Source organism: Littorina saxatilis, linkage group LG10 (assembly GCF_037325665.1).
Source record: "Littorina saxatilis isolate snail1 linkage group LG10, US_GU_Lsax_2.0, whole genome shotgun sequence".
Classification (NCBI taxonomy): Eukaryota; Metazoa; Mollusca; class Gastropoda; order Littorinimorpha; family Littorinidae; genus Littorina; species Littorina saxatilis.
The window spans coordinates 4167940-4193663 of record NC_090254.1 but is presented as its reverse complement, the minus strand read 5'-3'; the positions used below and the strand labels follow the sequence as shown (position 1 = coordinate 4193663).

The 25724-nt window shown below is 43.6% G+C and overlaps 1 protein-coding gene across 1 annotated transcript in view; it reads right to left on the bottom strand.

The window, feature by feature from the left end:
• Window positions 1-7707: 7707 nt before the first annotated feature.
• The window catches only part of LOC138979125 (adhesion G protein-coupled receptor L2-like), a 46500-nt gene continuing 28483 nt past the window's right edge, over window positions 7708-25724 (bottom strand). The window contains exons 3-9 of the mRNA XM_070351934.1: window positions 22468-22888; window positions 15903-15916; window positions 14409-14554; window positions 13272-13479; window positions 11509-11727; window positions 10962-11215; window positions 7708-7915 (exon numbers count right to left, since the gene is read on the bottom strand). Of these exons, the coding sequence (XP_070208035.1) occupies window positions 7708-7915; window positions 10962-11215; window positions 11509-11727; window positions 13272-13479; window positions 14409-14554; window positions 15903-15916; window positions 22468-22888 (1470 nt within the window). The remainder of the gene's footprint in view (window positions 7916-10961; window positions 11216-11508; window positions 11728-13271; window positions 13480-14408; window positions 14555-15902; window positions 15917-22467; window positions 22889-25724) is intronic.

Genomic DNA, 25724 nt, shown 5'->3' with positions numbered 1-25724 from the left:
GGTGCGTGTGGTTCGCAACATCCCACGCACTGCTATGCAATCTGTGCTGGGGGCCATGACATCTTAATTTTGCAATGAGCTCAACAAGACTGCATGCAGATTATGTGCATCCTTCCTGCTGGCTCCTGCGTCACAGCATGCAGGTAGTGCATGACATATGCACGCCGCACATCGAAAAGAAAGAAAGGAAGAAAGAAAGGAAGAAAGAAAGAAGAAAGTAAGAAAGATGGAAATGAAGTGGAGGGTGTGGGAGAGACATATAAACATTCAGTTGATCTTGTTTTAGGAGGCAACTTGAAAGGAAAAAGTTACTTAATCTAATTTGAGGAACTAACCATACCGAGGACGCAGCAAAGCCTTTAATTGTTGGTTGGTGGATAAACAGAGGGAGGATGCTATCCCATGTGGGAACCTGGTAGCGTAGTTGGTAGAGCACTTCGGGTCAAGGTTCGAACCCAGGGACGGTCAAGGGTCATATTTATGTGATGACTCAGAGACGGTATCCATGTCCCATCCCAGTGTCGCCACAGTAGCACGTGAAACGTTGGTAGCGAGGCTCTTGTTGCTGAAGACGTTCCACTTTAACCCGGAATTCCCGGCATTGGAATAATAAAGCAATTATTGTTTATTTATTTTTTATTGGGGGGGGGGGAGGGGGGGGGCTAGACACCTCTGTCGTGCTTTATCAGACCTTATGTACGTGAAACAAGGTGTCTTTAATTACGCAGTTGTCTTGAAACATTTTCCAAGGAAAGTTTGTGACCGACTTTAAGCGTTGTCCCCTTTGCTTCCTTCCGTGCTGCATGCTGGGATAGTTGAATGGATTTGTTGGGAAAACTAATTAGTGGAGGGCTGAGTCAAGCTGCGTCTCGACCAAGCAACAACAGACAACAAATCTCAAGGTTAGCACAAAAACACACATATGAACAGATATACACGCGCGCACGCATGCACTCACACGCCCGAGCGCACGCATCCGCACACACACTCACGCACGCACGCACACGCACACACACTTTTGCTGACGTCGATGGGCCCAGTGGGCCTGCAATAGTATTCTATATTTCAGCCTTATAACTTCTGAGTCGGACAACTTTCACAGACAAAACCACCAGACACATGTTCAGGTTGCACCCCCGCAGATGGCTCACACGCTTTTTATGCCAGTCGAGCCAGGAGCAGGTGAGAATATGAAAGTCGTCATTGCAGGCGTTGCCGTGTATCATGATTAAAACTGTATAACTGAAGCACTATACCAACTTTGTGTATGCGTTTTAGATGCACTTAGCACAGGTTGTGCAACTAGGCTTGTGCCCAATGCCGCTATCTTTATGTATTAAAGGTCAATCAATCGTTTTCTTTATCTCTCTCTGTCTGGCTCTCTCTGTCTGTCTCTCTCTCTCCCAATCTCCACCCCCCCCCCCCCTCCATCTCCTCATTCTCTCTCTCTAGGCCAGAAGCCTGCAGTGATGGCGACAGAAGACAAACGAACACATGTTGAATGACAGATCGATGAGTCTGCAACATGGACGCCAGCCAAATGATTGCCTTCTTGAGCCACCACCCCTCACTATCGTTTGCACACCGCCCCCTATCATCTGCTGCTGGAAGAGGAGCCCCTTATTGAGCCACCACCCCCTCACTATCGTTTGAACACCGCCCCCTATCATCTGCTGCTGGAAGAGGAGCCCCTTATTGAAGCCGGGACCCTCTCTTTACTTTGCCTTGGGCTTTCGTCCCATGAGAAAGAGTCTACTTCGTTACGAATGTGGGTATGTGCGCTCCGAGGAGGTGCATTTCCTAGAAGCGATCGAATTCACTTTATCTCAAGCCTGAGAAATTACATGCGATAATCTGAAAAAAACAGGTTAGGGTTCGACTGCACCAGGAAAAGCGCCGCTTGCGTTTCATGTTTGAATATCATCCCAGATCGCTATGCTGGGTTTCATCTCTGAAATGTGTTGATGTCTATGAGTGTGGGGAATGCAAAATGAAGACCGCGAAATTTAGGGGGTAGGGTTGGGAAACTGCCTGCAGTCTCATTTTTCGGCATGGGACTTGATGTTCACATTTTCACCATAGCTCTAGAAGTAAGTGGGCTATAACATATAACATTCTAAGGCATTTGGAATATCTCTGAGGCATTGGTTTTACTCATAGCGTACTCTACTACAGGCCTACCCGTCACGCATCTGGGGGCCAGATGTGGGGGCCTATGCTCGCGAGCAAGGGAAGCAACTCAGGCGAAAAATAAGTCGTAACTGATCTTCCGGTTTGAATCGCGTGTTGCATGTCAACATGAGCAAGAAGTGCTGTGTTTTTGGATGTAAAACTGGTTATTCGTCTGAAAAAGTCTCAGAAAAGGATAAACAAATATCTGTGTATAGATTCCCGACGGATGAAAGTGAGCGTAAAGCCTGGATTTCTGCTATACCGAATGCAAATCTATCAATCACGAACGACACAGTTGTGTGTGAACTGCATTGGCCGTCCGACTTTGAAACTGTAACCAAGACGGAGACCTAAGCATCCACCTTCTGAATGGCCAAATGTTCCGCCTAGCCAGATTCCCACTCCTGCTCTCCCTCCCAGATCAACGAAACGAACATTGTCCTCACAACGCAGTGTGGAGGAGGATCAGATGGCAGAATTTTTGAAGCACACACGCTACAGAGCTCGACTCGATGTGCGCAGTTTCGTATAAAAATTATTTTCCAAATTTCCCCACTGTGTTTTATAAAATAATCATATTATGAAAGCACATACATTCTTATCTTAGTTGTTATGTATTCATTGTTAGCAAACATCGGCATTACTCATGTTTTACTTTAAACGCAATCATTGTTATTTATAGATCACAGGCACTTGATGTAAGTAGGTCACACACGTGTAAATGTTATGCCCAGTCCTTGTTTTTGTTTCTGTTATTATTTTAGTTAGCAGGTCTAGTTGAGCACGTATTAAGTATCATGTACCCACTACTAGTCATTGTGCATTTTAGTTAATGGACTGATGATGTCATTTGTATGGAGTCGACGCACGTGCGAGGATATGTATGTGTGGGAGGGGGGGGGGCGCGGGAGATGGAAGCTTGCTGTATGTTATGTAATGTATATATTGTGTGTGATACGTGGAAATGTGATACTATTTATTTGCATGTATGATACAGGTACAAATGTGATAATTGTAGGCTTATACTAGTGATTACTGTGTGTGATACATGAAATGTGATATGAATGCTGTTTTTATATGTTATACTCTTACTTTCTCCCAAGCGCAAGACAAATTCTTCTATGAAAATTGAAGCCAATAAAATTTGAGTTGAGTTGAGTTGAGTTGAGTTGACGTACGAGGATTTGAGGGACACACTTGTAGGAAATAAGAAAGACTCCCACGAACCCATCATTACCTATCGTGATGACGAAGCTTTAGTAGTTCAGTCAAAGAAATTTTGCAGTGGAGTGCCTAAATTCGTTATAAGAATCTCTCCTGATCTGACTTTTGAAAACTTCCATACCGGCATTAAATGCACTGCTTCGTCACTGTCCAAAAAACAGAATAACCAGCTTCAAAACGTGGTCAGCATTTGAGGAAAATGTTCGTTTTTTAAGCTGCCTTGAGACTGATAACAAGAAGAGAGTTATTCAGGAACAACTGCAGGCTATGGGGACACCAGTTGTTGGCAAGCCAGTGTACAGCCCTGAGACAATAATCAGAGCCTTTGAGTACTTCACAACATCTCGTGCACTTTATCAAAGACTGAGGATTGACTTTCAGCTGCCTTCAGTCCAGACTTTAACTTGCATAACCTCGAAAGTAGCCAAATTGGACGATGAAACATTCTCAAAGGCTGTGTTTCAGAATCTTGGGGAGAGGCAAAAACTTTTGTGGTGCTGCAAGATGAGGTGTATGCTAAAAAAAATGATCCTGTATCATGGTGGGCAAGTCTTCGGCAGAAGTGTTGACAACCCGGAGTGCTTATAGCAAAGATCGTTTTGGGCATAATGGTGTCATGTATGTTTGGAGGGCCAACCTTCTTGGCTAAGGTGTTGCCTGTCCACAGACTCAGCTCAAACTTCCTGCAGCAGCAACTTCAGCTCTCCATGGAGTGTATTGGAGCATCAGGAGGCACCGTGAAGGCCATCGTGTGTGATGGAAATAGGACAAATCAAGCCCTATTTAAGTCTTTTCTGACAGAGCCGGAGCAACCATGGCACACAGTCTGGACTTTATCTCCTCTTTGATTATGTTCACCTGCTCAAAAACATAAGGAACAATTGGCTCACTGAGACTACTGGAGAGCTGGAGTTTCATGACAATGGCATCAAGAGGACAGCTAAATGGAGTCATCTTAAAGAACTGCACAAGTTGGAGGATGGCAGCCTGGCCAAGATGTCAGACTTGACAGATATTGCCTTGTCACCAAAGCCGATCGAACGACAGAAGGTAAATAACATGTTTTTATGAAATATATAAACCAATAAGAAACAAAAGCAGAATAATAATTTCATATAGGAACATTTTATTTATCATTCAAATTTAATTTGTGTCAGTCAAATCACAAAGTTTAATTATATATCATGTACAGGGCCAAATCAAATACTTAAGAGGGGAGGGGCACATATTACATTCTAATAGGGGGTTTTGCCTCTTATTCATTAAAATTGCAGTGATACAAACATATATATATATATATATATAAATAGTTGTATAATTTTACTTTTAGTATTTTATGATTTCAGACAGAAATCACCATAAATGAAAAAGTTTTGGGTTGAATTAGAATACTACTTTGTGATTTATTATCCATAAAAACAATTAAAAGACAAATTGACCACATCATTTATTTATTTTTATTTTACTTAATTTTTAGGTATCAACATGCCTCAGAGTGTTCAGCGAGAAGACACACCAACCACTGCTGAACCACTCGGGAATGGAGAAATTCCAGGGAGTAGAAGACACTGCTCTCTTCATCAACAAGGGGATCACTTGGTGGAAAATCCTGAATGTCCGGTCAGCTTTCAAGGATGCTCGTCTGAGGGATGAACTTCAAGCTGTGATTAGGGACCCTGCTGATGGAAGACTGGACACTATTCTGGAATTTGGGGACATGGCTCTTCAGATGGCTGACAGACAGGGGAAGAGGCAGAAACAGCTCACTAAGGACACATCACAAGCCATCAATCACACCTGCAATGGTGTTGTGGCCTTATGCAGAGAGCTGCTTCAGACGTGCTATCATGCGTATGTGATGCTTGGGCTGTTCTCCACAGACCCCTTGGAGAAACAGTTCAGTAAGCTTCGTCAGGGTTCTGGGGGGACCTATGTTATCAATGTATATTTCTGACCAAAAAAACTGCTGTTTTACATCTGGGCTATACCACTGAAAAATATCCTTAACTTTTTGTGCTCAGTGTATGTAACAATGAACTGCTAACATGTATATCAAACAAATACCGGCACGGTTGGCCTAGTGGTAAGGCGTCCGCCCCGTGATCGGGAGGTCGTGGGTTCGAACCCCGGCCGGGTCATTCCTAAGACTTTAAAATTGGCAATCTAGTGGCTGCTCCGCCTGGCCTCTGGCATTATGTGGGGTTAGTGCTAGGACTGGTTGGTCCGGTGTCAGAATAATGTGACTGGGTGAGACATGAAGCCTGTGCTGCGACTTCTGTCTTGTGTGTGGCGCACGTTATATGTCAAAGCAGCACCGCCCTGATATGGCCCTTCGTGGTCGGCTGGGCGTTAAGCAAACAAACAAACAAAAAAATGTATATCAAACTCTAGGTTTCCTTGAGTGGTAAATGTTGATTCGTTGGGCAACGGAGTAAGACCCTCAAGGGTGCCTCATGTCCCCTGTTGAATTTAAACCTATAAATACCTGAACTAAAACTCACGAAAACCTGAACCAAAACTTTAGAACACCTGAACCATAACTTAGGAATACCTGAACCAAGGCTTAGGAACACTTGAACCAAAACTTAAACAAGAAGGGCAAAGCCCATACGACTCACATGCTTGACCTTGACCTTTACATGACCTTGACCTTCAGGGTCAAGGTCAAATAACTAAACCTAGCAATGACATCATACACTAAGAACTGCTTTACACATTTTTCCTACCAAAATACATGTGACCTTGACCCAAGGTCAAGGTCATCCAAGGTCATGCAACACAAAGCTGTTAATTCAAGACATAGAAAGTACAATGGTGCTTATTGGCCCTTTCTACCATGAGATATGGTCACTTTTAGTGGTTCACTACCTTATTTTGGTCACATTTCATAAGGGTCAAAGTGACCTTGACCTAGATCATATGTGACCAAATGTGTCTCATGATGAAAGCATAACATGTGCCCCACATAATTTTTAAGTTTGAAACAGTTATCTTCCATAGTTCAGGGTCAAGGTCACTTCAAAATATGTATACAATCCAACTTTGAAGAGCTCCTGTGACCTTGAAGCAAGGTAAACCAAACTGGTATCAAAAGATGGGGCTTACTTTGCCCTATATATCATATATAGGTGAGGTATTCAATCTCATAAACTTCAGAGAAAATGGGAAAAATGTGAAAAATACCTGTTTTTAGACAACATTTATGGCCCCTGCGACCTTGACCTTGAAGCAAGGTCAAGATGCTATGTATGTTTTTTGGGGCCTTGTCATCATACACCATCTTGCCAAATTTGGTACTGATAGACTGAATAGTGTCCAAGAAATATCCAACGTTAAAGTTTTCCGGACGGCCGGCCGGCCGGCCGGACGGACGGACGGACGGACGGACGGACGGACGGACGGACGGACGGACGGACGGACGGACGACTCGGGTGAGTACATAGACTCACTTTTGCTTCGCATGTGAGTCTAAAAGCTTGAACCGAAACTTAGGAATGCCCTTCTATTAACGGACATAATTGGAAGAAGCATATATCTGGTGAGCAGTTAGTTAAAAACCGTGTGTGTGACGGTCAGCTACAATGGGACAAACACACGGGAGTTCTGCGGTTCACGGATACTCATTTGATATTATGTTGTTGTAAGACTAAACCAATATTTTCTCCCTGGAAACTGCAAATCACGTTGTACCCAACCTGAAACTATCCGGTCGTCAATTATCAGAGTTCAATCAATCAATCAATATGAGGCTTATATCGCGCGTATTCCGTGGGTACAGTTCTAAGCGCAGGGATTTATTTTTTTTTAATATTTTAATATTTTTTTAATTTTTTTATATTTTTTTTATGCAATTTATATCGCGCACATATTCAAGGCGCAGGGATTTATTTATGCCGTGTGAGATGGAATTTTTTTACACAATACATCACGCATTCACATCGGCCAGCAGATCGCAGCCATTTCGGCGCATATCCTACTTTTCACGGCCTAATATTCCAAGTCACACGGGTATTTTGGTGGACATTTTTATCTATGCCTATACAATTTTGCCAGGAAAGACTCTTTTGTCAATCGTGGGATCTTTAACGTGCACACCCCAATGTAGTGTACACGAAGGGACCTCGGCTTTTCGTCTCATCCGAAAGACTAGCACTTGAACCCACCACCTCCGAGCGCAAGTGCGTTACCACTCGGCCACCCAGTCCACCCAGTTGTCATTGAACTTTTTTCGTAGTTGTGTTCACGTGCTAAACCTAAGACGACTTTGTTATTTTTCGCCAGTGCAGTCTGTATTCTCTCTCCAGAACGACATCACCGTTCGTCAGGAGCCATAGCAGGGCTTGTATCCTGCATATCGTCGCTTTTTGCACTTTGAAGATCCTCCACCTGTGTCGCGCCATCTTCGGACGTTGCGCTGTCCGCTAAGCTCGTGTCCGACAAGCGCGACAGGACCTCCTGGCTTCCGAGTAACGCACCAATGACCCCGAGGGTGCCGGACAGACGTTTGCCCTCCTGCGTGCTGGTAGTGCGGGAAAGTAATGATTGAAATATTAAAACATAGAAACAATTACAAAAGTCTGGGGTTTTTTCTTTCTCTCGTGAATAGGTCAAAGAGAGGTATAAAAACATTGTAGGTAAAAGGGAGGTGGCCACGGGTTGCGTAAGTGAGTTATTTCGACGATTCTGACGTCACAACGTTACCGAATACAAACGCCAAATATAGTCATGTTGTGTGTCATTTTGGAGTTTTTGTGTGAGATATTCATATGAACTCAACAAATGTTCAATGCTGATCGATGTGTTCACAGTATCTTCTAACGCAAGTTTTTTTTTTAGGAAAGAGGAGGTTAGGTCTATAGATATGATTGCTGTAGAAGAAGTCAGCAAGAAAAAGATACATATATATCACACCGAATAACTTTTAGATTATAATCAACTGCCGTTCTGTAAATAACCACGAATAATTCTTCTCTGAACAGGTTGTGACTGTGTCAGCCAACCATACATGTCGAGTCTAATGTCTCCAGCAACGATGTAACTAGGCATAGAAGGAATGGAATGACCTGCAAATATCCTGCTACCATATACTACACTACCCATCATAAAAAAAGTACACAGATACATTTAGCTGTAGATCTTTTTGATGCGGCCAGTTATATTAAAATAAAGTGTATTGCCAGAAAGGTAATTCATTCCCCTGCCGTATGAAATAAAGAGTTTTATTTTTCATAAATTTGTCTTTATGCAGTGTACCGGAGACCTAGGAAACCCCCCAAAAATCAAATTCGCAACAGACAATAACAAGAAGAGCAAACGCTCGATCGAGTCACTTTCGCAGTTCTGAATATTATATGAGGCATCAGATGGACAGGAAGAAATTGCTATTCACAACACAATGAGTCACGTTCACATAAAATTTGAGCCCGGTCACTTTTATAGTTTCCGAGAAAAGCCCAACGTTAAGTTGTGCGTTGCCGAACAGAAAAGGCTAGTTATCTCCCTTGTTTTTCTGATAACGTTCGTAAAAGGCTACAGATGTAAATACTTTGATGTAAAGAATAATCCTACAAAGTTTCAATCACATCCGATGAACTTTGTCAAAGATATAAAATGTCTAATTTTTCCTTTGACGCTGACCTGTGACCTTGAAAAAGGTCAAAGGTCAACGAAACCATCGTTAAAGTGTAGAGGTCATTGGAGGTCACGACTAAACAAAATATGAGCCCGATCGCTTTGATAGTTTCCGAGAAAAGATATAAAATGTCTAATTTTTCCTTTGACGCTGACCTGTGACCTTGAAAAAGGTCAAAGGTCAACGAAACCATCGTTAAAGTGTAGAGGTCATTGGAGGTCACGACTAAACAAAATATGAGCCCGATCGCTTTGATAGTTTCCGAGAAAAGTCCAACGTTAAGGTGGTGTCTACGGACGGCCGGACGGCCGGCCGGCCGGACAGACTAACACTGACCGATTACATAGAGTCACTTTTTCTCAAGTGACTCAAAAATACACACAAAAATCCAAATGAGCAAGAGTGACCCCGTTCTTGATCTCAAATGGAACAACAACTCATTTTCTACCCATACAAACTTATTTTGTTCAGCTATTGTGCCTAGCAGTGTTGTTTTTTTCATTTTGAAGAAGACAGAAACTGCGCAGGTATATTCCGCTCTATTATAATCTGCAGTGCGTCGTCGGTCCTGCTGAAGTTACATAGGTGAGCGGAGTAGAATATACCTGCGCAGTTTCAGCGGCACAGACGACGCACTGCATATTATGTATGCCGCGATAGGGATTATGACGAGTACTTGGCCTGTTTTCCTTTCATGCAACGTGTAGCGGGCTGGGATAATCTGCAGTGCGTCGTCGGTCCTGCTGAAGTTACATAGGTGAGCGGAGCCCCTTACCAACACTGTGAGTGACGTGCCATTTCAGTCTGCTGCGCTGGACTGGGTTTTGATTTTGGAAGACCTGTTTTTCGTAATTGTTCTTTTGCGTTCACATTTCTCTACCATCCAAGCGCGCTGTTGCTTGTGTACCAAAAGTAGTCCCCATTTGTAATATTCATTTGTGTTGAAGTGTGCAAAATGCTGAATTTGTGCAACTATACTGTAAAAAAGTATTACAGTTCAATCAAACGTTTCTGAAAAGTTCCTGTACGTCCAACAAACTCATCAGAACACCATGATAGTTTACACACTCTTTTGCAATTGTGTTATCAATACTCATGTCAATTTTAAAAGCAACAAAATCAGCCATTACAACACTACAGGGTTTTTACCAACATAGCCCTAAAAAAATGACACCAAAACAGCTTCTGAAGAGGCTGACACCAGTCTTCTTCAAAATGGCAATACAACACTGCAAGGCACAACAGCTGAACCAAATAAATTTGTAGGGGTAGAAAATAAGTTGTTCTTCCATTTAAGATCAAAAACAGGGTCACTCTTGCTTTTTTTGATTTTTGTGTGTATTTTAGTGTCTGTAAGTTTGCTTTTGCGAATTTGATTTTGGTAGGTGTCCTAGGTCTCCGGTACACTGCATAAACACTAATTTATGGAAAATGAAACTCTTTATTTCATACGGTAGGGGAATAAATTACCTTTCTGGCAATATACTTTGTTTTAATATAACTGGCTGCGTCACAAAGATCTACAGCTAAATATATCTGTGTACTTTTTTTATAACGGATAGTGTAGAAAGAACAAAAGTTGGTGGCATGTTAATGTAAGCCCTAAAAACACTGCACTACAGGATTTGTAGACACCTAGAGCCACACCGCATGTTGTGCGGCACTGGTTGCCGCCATTCTCTGTTGATAAGATGTCCACAAAGACTGACGTCATGGTCTACACAGGCTCGGTTCTATTTCAGTAAAGCAAGCTGGTTATGTCAAAAATGACCCAATTCTCATTAAAAATAAGCTTTAAATTAATTATTTTCTCTTTCACGTACTTTCCTTTTTTCTCCCTTGTAAATATTGTGTCGATGCACTTAATCCCTACATTTTGCACTTGGTTTTGTGACTTTTCCTTTTTTTTCATGTTAAAACAGTGCATTCTTACTCAGTGGTCTTCGTGCTGGCGTTGGAGTCATTCCGCGGTCTGCAGAAGTTGAACTTGCCCGACTCCGCCTGTTCCTCCTTCAACTTACTTTCGTCCGCGCCGTACACGTTGCCGTCGTCTTCGCCCAGGTAGATGCCGCAATCGGCCAGCTGCGTGGGGGTGACGGTCGGTACGTTGACCACGCTAGACCTGAAGCCGCCCTGGTAACCTTGACGCGTATCGTCAATGTGCGCTGACCTCCCTGTAAGAACGACCTTAAAGAACAAGATTTAAGAGAAACATTATGATCTCGTTGTTGACAATGATTGGGTTTAGTGATCTCCACCACCACCACCCCACCCTCTCCCCATGTAAAACGGGATGACAAAATCATGTATAAGAACACTTTAATATAGTCAAGGTCCAACTGACCTATTATCCTCTCAGTCTTGCAACAACACTCTGCAACATAATCACCATGCAAGCACACACACACACACACAACACACACACACACACACACACACACACACACACACACACACACATTGGATTGATCTCCATGTACCTTGCGGGGCTCAGGGGACCAGGAGATGGCGGTGTCTCTGCCGCCAAAATAGGTCTTGCTGTACTTGAAGCGTGACAGTGTGCCCTTGGCGCTGGACGCACCAGTGGTCTGGGAGATCTCGTGGGAGGAGGGTGTAGAAAAGTACTTGAAGAGGCAGAGCCTGCAGCCGTCAGGCAGCCAGCGTGCCCTCCGCAGCACTCTCCGGTACTCCTTCTTCACCTAAACACAACAGTCACAATCTCCTTCTTCACCTTAACACAACAGTCACAGTCTCCTTCTTCACCTTAACACAACAGTCACAGTCTCCTTCTTGACCTTAACACGACAGTCACAGTCTCCTTCTTGACCTTGACACGACAGTCACAGTCACCTTCTTCACATTAACACAACAGTCACAGTCTACTTCTTCACCTTAACACAACAGTCACAGTCTCCTTCTTGACCTTAACACGACAGTCACAGTCACCTTCTTCACGTTAACACAACAGTCACAGTCTCCTTCTTCACATTAACACAACAGTCATAGTCTCCTTCTTCACCTTAACACAACAGTCACAGTCTCCTTCTTCACATTAACACAACAGTCACAGTCACCTTAACACAACAGTCACAGTCTCCTTCTTCACCTTAACACAACAGTCACAGTCTCCTTCTTCACATTAACACGACCGTCACAGTCTCCTTCTTCACCTTCTTCTTCTTCTTCTTCTTCTTCTTCTTAGTGATAGGTCACAGTCACAGTCTCCTTCTTCACCTTAACCTTCGTCGGTCGTCGTGAGTCCGTGTGGACCCAGAAGGGTGTTTAATTGCAAATATCTCTTAAACCAGTTAGAATGTTTTAATGAGCTTTTAAGAATGCCTCAGACACCTAAAAGGCTCTTATGTCCTAAAAGATCATTACATTTTAGCGAGAAGTAATTAAAAAACAAGGGCCAAATTTAGACTACACACGGAAGACATCGTGGGGCAGTGCGGACCCATGTTTCTCAAACTGAAGGAACTTACATAAAAACTAGGGAGAGAAGTCGCAAACCTTCAGGTATTGGCTCTAAACATCATTTTCTATGATCTGCTTAATTTTGGAGTTAATAAGCAAGTCGCGTGGAGCGAAATTAATACATAACAATGTGGGTCCACACGGTCCCACGACGTCTACAGAAGGGCATTCACGTTTTTCTTTTTTTGAGAAGCGTTAGTCTGCACGGTAATAAATAATAATTTAATTTAATTACTTCTCGCGGAAATGTAACCACGGCGTCTACGGAAGGGGATGCACGTTTTTCCTTCTTTAGAAAGCATGGGTCTACGGAAGGGTATGCATATTTTTCCTTCTTTGAGAAGCATGGGTCCGCACGGCCCCACGATGTCTTCCGTGTGTAGTCGATAACCCGGTCGGGCGAAGGTTACCGCAACTTAACGCAACTGTCACAGTCTCCTTCTTCACCTCAACACAACAATCACAGTCATGTCAGTGTATCAGAGTTGTTCTTTGCTATTGGTGACAAGTGGGGGTCAGCTCACACGGACGCATGTTTCAATACAGTCTAGAGGAGAAACTGGCCACAAAGCACCCAGTACATGACAGAGTGACAGCAAAGAAAATCATTGTGATCAGTCCAAAGTCGATCCCAATGCGACACAAATTTGCCACCACTGTGATCTTGACACTTGTCGAGGGTCAACCAGAATTGAGTCATACACGGACTGATGTCATTAAACAGACGGACAAAGCAAAGACACAACCCGACCGCCGCAGTATTTACCTTGTCGTTGCCAATGCAGTGGAAAGCAAAGATGAAGACTCCCTGCGAGCCATTGAGCAGGACGAAAATGTAGGCAAAGGCCTCTGTCTCCGACCCGCCAAGGTTGAAGATACCAAAGATCCAGGTGAGTCCCAAGACAAACACCAGAGTCACTGCCCCTTTCAGACAGGTTTTCATTCTGCCTAGCTTGCCCATATCTTGTTTTGTCCTGCACGGAATAATTATTAAACGTGGGAAATTTCTGTGCGGACATTTCCTGCAAGATTTATTCTTATGAAAAGAATACAACATCGTTGTAGTGACAAAGTGATATCTAGACTCTATCTATCTTAATGTCTGTCTTTGTGTCTGTCCGTCTGCTCTCCCCCTTCCCACCCCCTTCTCTCTCTCTCTCTCTATATATATATCTCTCTCTCTCTCTCTCTCTCTCTCTCTCTGCTACAAAAGCCTTGAAATTAAAGGGTAGCACCCGTACCCATCGGTAAATGGCAAATAAGTCACCCTTTTCTTAAGACGACGCCATACCACTCCCCCCCCATAACGGCAAATAAGTCACCCTTTTCTTAAGACGACGCCATACCACTCCCCCCCCCATCTCGCCCTAATCCTGACCACATTATTTTGTTTATTTTCGACGAACGTCTTTTCTTTTTTTTAAATGAATGCATGTTTTATGAGCCCTCAACAAACACATGCACAAACATTTGAGCGGACACTACGTGAAGACAGGAACACACACACACACACACACACATACACACATGCGCGCGAACACGAGCACGCATGCTGTTACCATCGAAGGAAATTTGTGTTCTTGCCCTAAAGTTTCACCACATTACATTTTTCGTGGGTTCGTAATGTGGAAAAAACGCATTAATCGTTATTGTCCTAAATCGTTGGTAAGTGAAGAACACATCTTATTTTAGAGAACATCTGTTTAAATTCTGAGATGCAACCACAATATAGCGCGTACGCTATTCAGAACGCGGAGGAGATTTTCGACAATGGAACTACCCAGTCTCTTTTTTAGGGTGACATGAACTACGTTTTAAGTGTCCCAAATCCTCGTAACAAAGCTTCGACATTGGGCTACAATGGATGCAGCATTGGACATTACAACGAGGAAGTGAGTCTCACGGGGAGCGCATGTGACGTCTCATGACGTTGAGACCAATGCTCAGCATGATGACGTTCAAGAGGATAACGACGAGAACCGGGCCGATGAAGCTCCACTGGAACCCGTTCTCCTTCTTCAACCAGCACGCCCCCTCGTGTCCGTAGCCCTGAAACAATCAGATCTCTGTAAGTCCCGTAACCCTCAAACAATCGGATCTCCGTTTGTCCCGTAACCCTACATAATCACTTCACTGTCAGTCCAATACGCTCAAACAATTATTTATTTCGCATTCATGTAACCCTGAAACACTCAGATCTCTGTCAGTCCAGTAACCCTGAAATAAAAAGATCACTCTCACTCTCAGTCCCGAAACCCCAAAACAATACCCTGACACTATAAGATGTTTGATGGGTTGTTGACAGACCAGCATCTGGAGCATATCGTCTTTTCTTTCCCCGAGGACCGACAAAAAAGCTGGTCTGACAACAAACCTCCAAACATCGTTGTTGTCATCATTTTGGTTGTGAGAAAACAAGTGCACAATCAACACAGGGAGCCATGCTTTGAAACCCGAGTATCGTTTTGATAACCACACGAGTTCTGTTTTGATAATCACTGGCAATCAAAGCTGGCGTGTGAAAGCAACTTTCTGTGTTTTTGAGTTCATAAAATGTTGGGATGAATATGTCAGGTTTGAGGATGCACAGTTCTGTAGGTTCATCTCGGTATTCCTCCCCCTCGGCTTTCAGTTGTAAATATTAAACTTAGTGATCGAATGTGGAAGCTACGTTGGGTCAAAGGTCACAGAAGATTTGCGTCGTGCAGCCTCTTTGGTGCAGCGAAGGAAAAAATCGCGATCTTGTTTCCGACTCAGTGCCTCTTTGTTTTTCATTAGACCTGTCATTCTGCTTGCTCGGCTTTGTTAGATGTTTACATGTCTTGTTGCTATTTTCTTTGCTTTTATTATTATTTCTTATTTGCGCTTCGTTTATCGATACAACGTCTTGTGCACGGGTCAAAATGTGTGTGTCAGGGGTCAATTGGTTTGACTTGAACTTGACGTTCGTGTTTCTCCGAACGTCTGTGTATCGAAACACAGATACACGCACTCCATAATTTTGTAAGAAGACAAAACATATCGGTAGGTTTCATTTGTTTAGGGTGAGTTTAGAGGGAGCGGTCAGCGACCATAAACTCTATTTAAACGAGACAGATATGCAGCAAAAAAGGGGGGGGAGGAGGTGTCAGTAGAGGTAATGCAGGAGGAAGTGATAGCAGAGTCCCGTGGGAACGAATGCGGGGAATGGAAGAGGGTTGGAGGGCAGGGGGAGGTGATGAGTGAAGGAGAGCATCTGGAATGAAACAATGGTAACAGATAAGGGAGTCCGAGAGAGAGAGCGAGGACCGAAGTCATTAGTAGCAGCGCAGCGGCCAGCAAGCAAGTTCAGCGATTTTTTTCAGTTCTACAAAAATGGAGTTCTATTTTACTTCATGGGCAAACAATCTGCCCCAACCTGTGGTTGAGGTTCTGGAAAAAGAGGAGTTCACAACCCTCAGTGCTTTACAATATGAAGGAGAAAAGGACCTGGAAAGCCTCAAGTTAAAAAGAGGCCACATAGTGGAATTAAAAGCGGCAGTGGCAGACCTGCAAAAGAAGTACGGAGGAGGGCCGTTGCGTGCTGCCGACCAAGTGGCACCGCTCCAGGGCCTTCTTGGCAACATGGCCATACAGTCTACCGCTTCACTAGGTGAGACATTTTTAAGAATTGTTGACTTCGTACCGGCTTCTATGGCGGTGGAGGAAGAGGTGACACTCGGGGGAGGTGTCACGCTCAAGCTGGCCAACAAACCAAAATTGGACAAAGTATCCCCCTGCCACTGGATCGTCGCAAATGCAAGAATAATGGCAAAACTAATGAATGCACCGGACTTCGACCGGTTATACGGAGATGGTGGGCGAGCTCGGCGCAAGATTCTCCTGGCAGTCAGTGCTCCTGTACGACGACGAGTACAGGAAGCGCCAGGCTACCAGCGGGTTTGCTTGGGGGACCCCCAACCCCCACCTGTCCACAGTGATTCTCCGTGATCGTACCCAACAAGTTCTAGGCAACAAAAGCGGCAAGGCCACGATGGGAAGCGGCGGTATTCGACGACCTGTGGGACCCAGTGGGAAGGAGGTGTGCCTGCAGTACACAAACAAAGGCACATGCCTCTACGGGTCCCGCTGCAGGTTCCAATACGTGTGTGGAAAAGAGCACCCCGGCAAAGACCACCAGGCGACAGCAAACACCAGTGCCTAGGATACAGCGCAGCGAACTGACAACACAACGGTAGGCCCCACCTATTCCAGCCCGTTCCCTCAATTAGATCCTCATGACTGTGAGTTTTTAGGAAATCATGCATCTATTAGTGCAAAATCTCAAAGGTGGCACTCAGTGCTAGAGGGCGATTGTGACAGAGATTTTTTGTTAGACGGTATACAGCACGGTTTTCGGGTAACAGAAAAACATAAAACATGTGTGTTAGCAGCAGAACAAAGCAATCATAAATCAGCGTACGATCATCGCGACATGGTAGAACAAGAACTGTTAGATCAAATAGCAAAAGGATTATATAGTGACAAGTAAGAAGCCAACGGTCGTAAGCGCACTAGCCGCGATCCCCAAAGAAGATGGTAGCGTTAGGCTAATTCATGATGCCAGCAAACCAACAGGTAGGGCAATGAACGATTACTCCATCCCTGAGTCGTCCTGATATGGCTCTGCGTAGTCGGCTGGACGTTAAGCAACAAATAAACAAACAAACAAACAAATCCATCCCTGAAGTCATTAGTAGCAGCGCAGCGGCCAGCAAGCAAGTTCAGCGATTTTTCAGTTCTGCAAAATATATCGGTAGGTTTAATTTGTTTATGATGAATTTATGACCTTTCATGAAGTAGTTTTGTTTTGTGTTTACTTTTGTGGAACTTTGCAAAGCAGTGTCGTGTCGTCTGTTTAGGTCTGGGGAAACGCCAATGAAAAGAGCCGAAGAATCCCCGAGCGTTTCTATTGGGTTTGCTTTTAATTATCCATGTATAACCTGCTTCCTGCAACTATGGTAACCGGGGATTTATTGCCTGGGGAACATGAGATTTATTTCCCAGGTGCTTGTGAATGAAAACTCGTGAAAATGATGACAAAATCGTATATCTCTCAGTCCCGTAACCCTACAACAATCACATCACTGTTAGTCCCGTAACACTGAAACAACAAGAAGGGCAAAGCCCATACGACTCACATGCTTTACACATTTTTCCTACCAAAATACATGTGACCTTGACCCAAGGTCAAGGTCATCCAAGGTCATGCAACACAAAGCTGTTAATTCAAGACATAGGAAGTACAATGGTGCTTATTGGCTCTTTCTACCATGAGATATGGTCACTTTTAGTGGTTCACTACCTTATTTTGGTCACATTTCATAAGGGTCAAAGTGACCTTGACCTTGATCATATGTGACCGAATGTGTCTCATGATGAAAGCATAACATGTGCCCCACATAATTTTTAAGTTTGAAACAGTTATCTTCCATAGTTCAGGGTCAAGGTCACTTCAAAATATGTATACAATCCAACTTTGAAGAGCTCCTGTGACCTTGACCTTGAAGCAAGGTAAACCAAACTGGTATCAAAAGATGGGGCTTACTTTGCCCTATATATCATATATAGGTGAGGTATTGAATCTCAAAAACTTCAGAGAAAATGGGAAAAATATGAAAAATAGCTGTTTTTTAGGCAACATTTATGGCCCCTGCGACCTTGACCTTGAAGCAAGGTCAAGATGCTATGTATGTTTTTTGGGGCCTTGTCATCATACACCATCTTGCCAAATTTGGTACTGATAGACTGAATAGTGTCCAAGAAATATCCAACGTTAAAGTTTTCCGGACGGACGGACGGACGGACGACTCGGGTGAGTACATAGACTCACTTTTGCTTCGCATGTGAGTCAATAAAATCACTGTCAGTTCCGTAACCCAACAACAATCACATCATTGTCAGTCCCGTAACCCTTAAACAATAAAATCACTGTCAGTCCTGTAACCCTACAACAATCACATCATTGTCAGTCCCGTGACCCTGAAACAATAAAATCACTGTCAGTCCCGTAACCCTACAACAATCACATCACTGTCAGTCCCGTAACCCAACAACAATCACATCACTGTCAGTCCCGTAACCCTACAACAATCACATCACTGTCAGTCCCGTAACCCTTAAACAATAAAATCACTGTCAGTTCCGTAACCCAACAACAATCACATCATTGTCAGTCCCGTGACCCTGAAACAATAAAATCACTGTCAGTCCTGTAACCCTACAACAATCACATCATTGTCAGTCCCGTGACCCTGAAACAATAAAATCACTGTCAGTTCCGTAACCCTACAACAATCACATCATTGTCAGTCCCGTGACCCTGAAACAATAAAATCACTGTCAGTTCCGTAACCCTACAACAATCACATCATTGTCAGTCCCGTAACCCTTAAACAATAAAATCACTGTCAGTCCTGTAGCGTTTCTATTGGGTTTGCTTTTAATTATCCATGTATAACCTGCTTCCTGCAACTATGGTAACCGGGGATTTATTGCCTGGGGAACATGAGATTTATTTCCCAGGTGCTTGTGAATGAAAACTCGTGAAAATGATGACAAAATCGTATATCTCTCAGTCCCGTAACCCTACAACAATCACATCACTGTTAGTCCCGTAACACTGAAACAATAAAATCACTGTCAGTTCCGTAACCCTACAACAATCACATCATTGTCATTCCCGTAACCCTTAAACAATAAAATCACTGTCAGTTCCGTAACCCAACAACAATCACATCATTGTCAGTCCCGTAACCCTTAAACAATAAAATCACTGTCAGTTCCGTAACCCTACAACAATCACATCATTGTCAGTCCCGTAACCCTTAAACAATAAAATCACTGTCAGTCCTGTAACCCTACAACAATCACATCATTGTCAGTCCCGTGACCCTGAAACAATAAAATCACTGTCAGTCCTGTAACCCTACAACAATCACATCATTGTCAGTCCCGTGACCCTTAAACAATAAAAATCACTGTCAGTCCCGTAACCCTGAAACAATCAGATCTCTGTTAGTTCTGTAACCCTACAACAATCCGATATGTGTAGGTCCCTTAACCCCGAAACAAATAAGATCTATGTCAGTCCCGTAACCCTGAAACAATAAGATCACGCTCAGTCCACTAACCCTCAAACAATCAGATACATATCTCAATCCTGTAACCTTGAAACAATAAGATCACTCTCAGTCCCTTAACTCTTAAAACAATCATATTTGTCATCATTTTCACGAGTTTTCATTCACAAGCACCTGGGAAATAAATCTCATGTTCCCCGGGGAATAAATCCCCGGTTACCATAGTTGCAGGAAGCCCTATTACATGGATAATCAAAAGCAAACCCAATAGAAACGCTCGAGGATTCTTCGGCTCTTTTCATTGGCGTTTCCCCAGACCTAAACAGACGACACTGCTTCGCCAAGTTCCAAATACGAACTGGCAAACTGGCAAATGTAAACAAAAAACAAAACTACCTCATCAAAGGTCATACATTTATGCTTTATCGCAAACAAATGAAACCTATCGATATGTTTTATCTTCTCACAAAGTCATGGAGTGCGTGTATCTCTGTTTGGAGAGAACGTCAAGTTTAAGTCAAACCAATTGACCCCTGACACACACATTTTGACCCGTGCACAAGACGTTGTATCGATAAACTAAGCGCAAATAAAAAAATAATAATAAAAAAAGCAAAGAACATAGCAACAAGAAATGAAGACATCTGACAAAGCCGAGCAAGCAGAATGACAAGTCTAATGAAAAACAGAGAGGCAATGAGAAACAAGATCGCGATTATCTTTCCTTCGCGGCACGACGCAAATCGTTTGTGTCCTTTGACCCAATTCGTGCAGTGCTGCACGATGCAAATCTTCTGTGACCTTTGACTCAACGTAGCTTCAATATTCGATTACTAATATTTACCACTGAAAACCGAGTCGTGGAATACCGAGAGGGGCAGGGTGGTAGGGCGATGGTGAAATGTAATGAAGAGACACGTGTAGCAATAAGAGATAACCGATTCTGCAATAACACAAACAAGAACAAAAAACCCAACACTGACCTATATGAATATTTAATCAATAATATGATCGTCTGCGTTGCAGGTGTGCAAGTGAAGGGTTGGGGGGGGGGGGGTAACTTGATCATTAATTTGTGTGTGTCAGTGTTTGTGTTCATGGACTGATTGTGAGGGAGGGGGGGGGGTGGGGTGGGGTGTGTTTCAGGTTTTGGTGTGGGTATGAAACGAGCAAAACAATACCCACACCACAAAATCTTGGAGGCAAAAAACACTCGCCGTCGCATCATTTTGTCCGCACAATATTATATGCACCAACAACCGGAAAGAAAGGTGACAATGGAAAAAGACTCATCTTTGCTTCCTGCGATTCCTTGCCCCCGACTCGAACGTCGCACGATAATCCACATAACAGATCTGTTGTGAGATGGTCAACGCTGACTGTGCAAGCAAATCACCTCGTTTGAAATACGACAATCCCATCGCTCGAATGCAACATGTGGGCACTATCGTTTCAAAGGCGCTTACTGTTGGTTTCACACACCACTCTGTAGTCGGAACCTACAGAACTTCGCATCCTCAAACCTGACATACTTGTCTCAACATTATAAACTCAAATCACACACAGTAAGTTGCTTTCGCACGCCAGCTTTGAACAACGTGCTGGGGCCCCGAACATGCATTATAATAACAGAACTCGCGTTTCAAACCATGGCTCCCTGTGTTGATTTTTCACTTAATGTTGAACCACCAAAATGATGACAAAAACGATGTTTGATGGATTGTTGCCAGACCAGCTTTTTTGTCGGTCCTCGGGGGGCATATCGACTTTTGTTTCATATTTATTGACCGCGGCCTTCGGCCTTGGTCAATAAATATGAAACAAAAGACGATATGCTCCCCCTCGGACCGACAAAAAAGCTGGTCTGTCAACAACCCATCAAACATCTTATAATATCTCAGTCCCATAATCTTGAAACAATCATATATATCTCAGTCCTGTAACCTTGAAACAATCAGATATGTATCTCAGTCTTTTAACCCCGACACAATCAGATATATCTCAGTCCTGTAACCCTGAAACAATCAGATATGTATCTCAGTCTTTTAACCCCGACACAATCAGATATATCTCAGTCCTGTAACCCTGAAACAATCAGATATGTATCTCAGTCTTTTAACCCCGACACAATCAGATATATATCTCAGTCCCCTAGCCCTGAAACAATCAGATATATCTCAGTCCCCTAACCCTGAAACAATTAAATATATCTCAGTCTCTTAACCCTGAAACAATCAGATATATCTCAGTATCGTAACCCTGAAACAATCAGCTCGTTAAAGGTATCGTCCCTACTGCATGTATATATGTCGTGCCGAATTCACGTAATTGCCGATCACGCGTAATGGGCAACATTTTTGCCCATTTCGCGTAATCGGCAAAACGCTGCCCAATACGTGAAATCGGCAGCGTTTTGCAGAAATCGCGTCAGTAAAGGCCTCTAAAACTTGCCTGTTTCGCGAATTCAGCAGCCGATTACGCGGAATCGGCAGCCGATTACGCGTAATAGGCAAGTTGCCCATTACGCGAAATCGGCAATAGTGAGTTTAGTGTGTATGTTTGTTTGTGTGTGTGTGTGTGTGTGTGTGTGTGTGTGTGTGTGTGTGTGTGTGTGTGTGTGTGTGTGTTGTCGTCGATACTGACCATGAATGTGATAATATACTTTTTAACACGCACGCACGCGCACACACACACACACACACACACACACACACACACACACACACACACACACACACAGTATACTAGTGATGCAAACGAGGCAAACATTTATTTTGGAAACAGACACTGGAAGTAGGACACAGTCCCCGACGTTTAGGGAGGGTTGTTTGGCATTGCTTGAAAACACCATTTGAGCGCTACTTTTTTCTTGGCCAAGTGAAGCCTCCGCTCGGCACGCCCTTATCTTCTTCATGTGTTCAGCAACTGTGGGGTCATCAGATGTATTGTCATTCTCCTCTTCTTGAGATCTGGGATCTGCCTGGGAACAATCGGATTGTGCTGATTCCTCATCTCCAGTCTCTAAATCTGCACTGGCAGCCACATCTTCTTTGTCTACTGCCATAACGTCTTGAGCAACGGGTTCTGCCGCCCCTGTCAACTCTGATATGGCCATGGCTTCGTCTGTAACTCCCTCTGGCCCTGTCATCTCTGGTACGGCCATGGCCTCGTCATCAACTTCCTCGATCACGTCCACTGTCACTGATGTATCCCGGATTTCACAGGAGATTAGAGCATCCTTTCCACTTGGACACACACCAAAAAATAAAACCCAGCCTGCTTTCTGCGCAGATTGAGACTTTGATTTAATTTAGTCTGAGAAGTTTGACTTTCTAAATGAATTCCACAACAATCCCCCACACAGCACAGGAAGCAGCCAGGCTGTTGGTGTTTGGATTGTGTTTGACTTTAAAAGATGCTCGTATCCTCTCAAAATGCCGGAACGGACTTGTGTTGGTGAACATGATCGCTTACACGATAAGAAAGGCACCTTTAATGTAACTATGGAGTAAAAGGTTCCAGAAAGCTTTCAGGTTGTATTTAAAAAAAAAATAACCAACAACAACACACACACACACACACACACACACACACACACACACACACACACACACACACACACACACACACACACACACACACACACACACACACACACACACACACACACACACAAACAGAAAAGAAACTTTTCCAAAAGATCATGCATTGGTTGTTAACTATAATGACACAACAGTGACTTCGCTCAAAATCAAACGTGGTTCCTTGGGCAAGGTCTTAATTTGCGATCACTTCCTTCGAAGTCGTGCACCGGATGTTCTTCTGTCACCGCCAGCCGAAAATAGATATTTTTCGAGAGTTTCGAACTACTAGCACCCGCTTTCTGCTCGTAGTCAAATCTGCTTAATGCAGGTTTTTTTTCTCGAAATGATTTAACATTCTGCGACTGCGTCACACAACTGCAAGGTCCGACCACAGAGCCGTCTATAGACCCAACGATCCTTTGTTGTGCTCGTCTTGATAATAACATTAATTTTTTGCATTGTACATTACGGACCGAGAGCGCAAAGATGAGGAGCTTGTCGCGCGTCAGTGGTGCGACGGATTTTATGGTTGTGACTCGCAAACCTGAAAGGAATAAGCACACGCCGAATCGGAGAAGAAACAAGTCGCGTGAAGCGATATAAAACATGTTGTTAGTCGTTGTCAAACTATACAAATCAATACCAACAACAACAAGAAAAGCAACTGCTTACACGCGACTCGCCTCCGTTACCCCTGCCCCTCCCTGAACCACCTTACCCCATAGAAGACTCCCCTCCCTTTTAAGACCCCCCAACCCCCTGATATGACATTTTCAAGACCATGTTTTCTAAGATATTCTGTTCATAACCTCTGTAAGTTTACCTCCATTTTAAGACCTGATTGTCGCAAGATTGTGTAGGTCTTAAAAGGAGGATTCCACTACCTATGACCCCGCCCTCACCCTCCAAACCCCCCCTCCCCCCTCCACCAAAACAAAGAAGCTGTTCCAGCTTCATAAAATAATGTTCAAGACAACTCCTTATGTGACCTTTATCAATCCATTTAGTTATTCAATCCTAAGCATATTTTACATGTTCAAACTTGCACAACCCCACACATGCTTCCCACCACCATCACTAACTAGCCTGATGTACTTAAAGAACCATTAAATTTTGAAAAAAGAGATTTTTTTTTAAACAAGAATCATAATAATTACTTATTTTCTTGACCAAATTGAGTTTTGGCTTGCCCAGACAAAATAGGCATACTCAGACACTTGTGTGACCTCGTTCCTGATACTATGACATCATAACATGATGTCATCACCAATAGTCTAGCCAAGAATGTGACCAAATCAAACAATGACATCATTAAGCTTGATGACCTCAAGACTTATTTTCTTGATAGCTCAGTGGATATTTCAGGGGTGAAAATCTTCTCAAGCAGACATCTTCATGGTGTGACTCTGAAATTTGATAAAAACAAGCCACATTTTGGTCATGTCTGATGATTATCAACACCTACAATTGTCTGAAATTTGGAGTCTTTGGCACCCAAAATAACTGAGAAAATATCAACGTTAAGTTTTTACAAACATGACCCCGCTGTGACCCAAACATGTGACGGGGGTCAACCAAACTAGGGTCACAACGGTAGATTATCAAACCCTTGAAGTGTTTAAAGTTTCAAAGCTCTAGCTTAATCAAAAACGCATGAGATAACGTCAATGTTAGGTTATTAAGAATCGAACATGACCCCCTGTGACCCCAAAACATGACGAGGGTCAATCAAACTTAGGTCAAGTCGGGAGGTTATCAAACCCTAGAAATGTGCAAGAATTCACAGCTCCAGCTTCAAAAACATCCGAGATAACCTCAACGTTAAGTTTTTATGAAACGAACATGACCCTGCTGTGACCCCGAAATTTGACGAGGGTCAATCAAACTGGGGTCTTCTTCTTCTTCTTGGCGTTCGCAGAGGTTACACAATCAGTCCAGCACTGGTGATAAATGTTGTCGTTTTCTCCAATTCCTGTCGACTGCCGTATAGTTTGGTCTGCAAGGGAGTTGGTGACGGCCACACTTCTTTTCGTTCCTCATCTAGTAAGGGACATCGCTGTAAGATGTGTTCCGCTGTTTGGTCCTCTTGACCGCAGGCACAGGTTGGTGATGGCGCCAGCTTGAACTTTCGGTTCATGTGAGCATTGAGCCTGTTGTGGCCAGTACGCAGCCTGATGAGGTTGACTTGCTGCTCTCTGGACATTGTGTGGTAGTCATCTCTGTTTGTCCTTGGCCTCATCAATGCCTTGATGATTGTCTTCTGCTCACTAAAGCTGACACTGTTTTCAGGTTGGTCTTCCACGGCTCCTTCTTTTGCCAGCTCATCTGCCCTTTCATTTCCTGGTATCCCACAGTGTGCTGGTATCCACTGGAGGACAACTCTTCTGGTTTGTCTGACCATCTGTAATGCTTTGGCCAGCTGTGGGAGTTTGTCGTTCTCTAGGGCCTGAAGGACTGAAAGGGCGTCCGAGAGGAAGACAACTTGGTAGCAAGGGTCTGCGGAATCCTGAACGAAGGAGGCGGCCTGCATGAGAG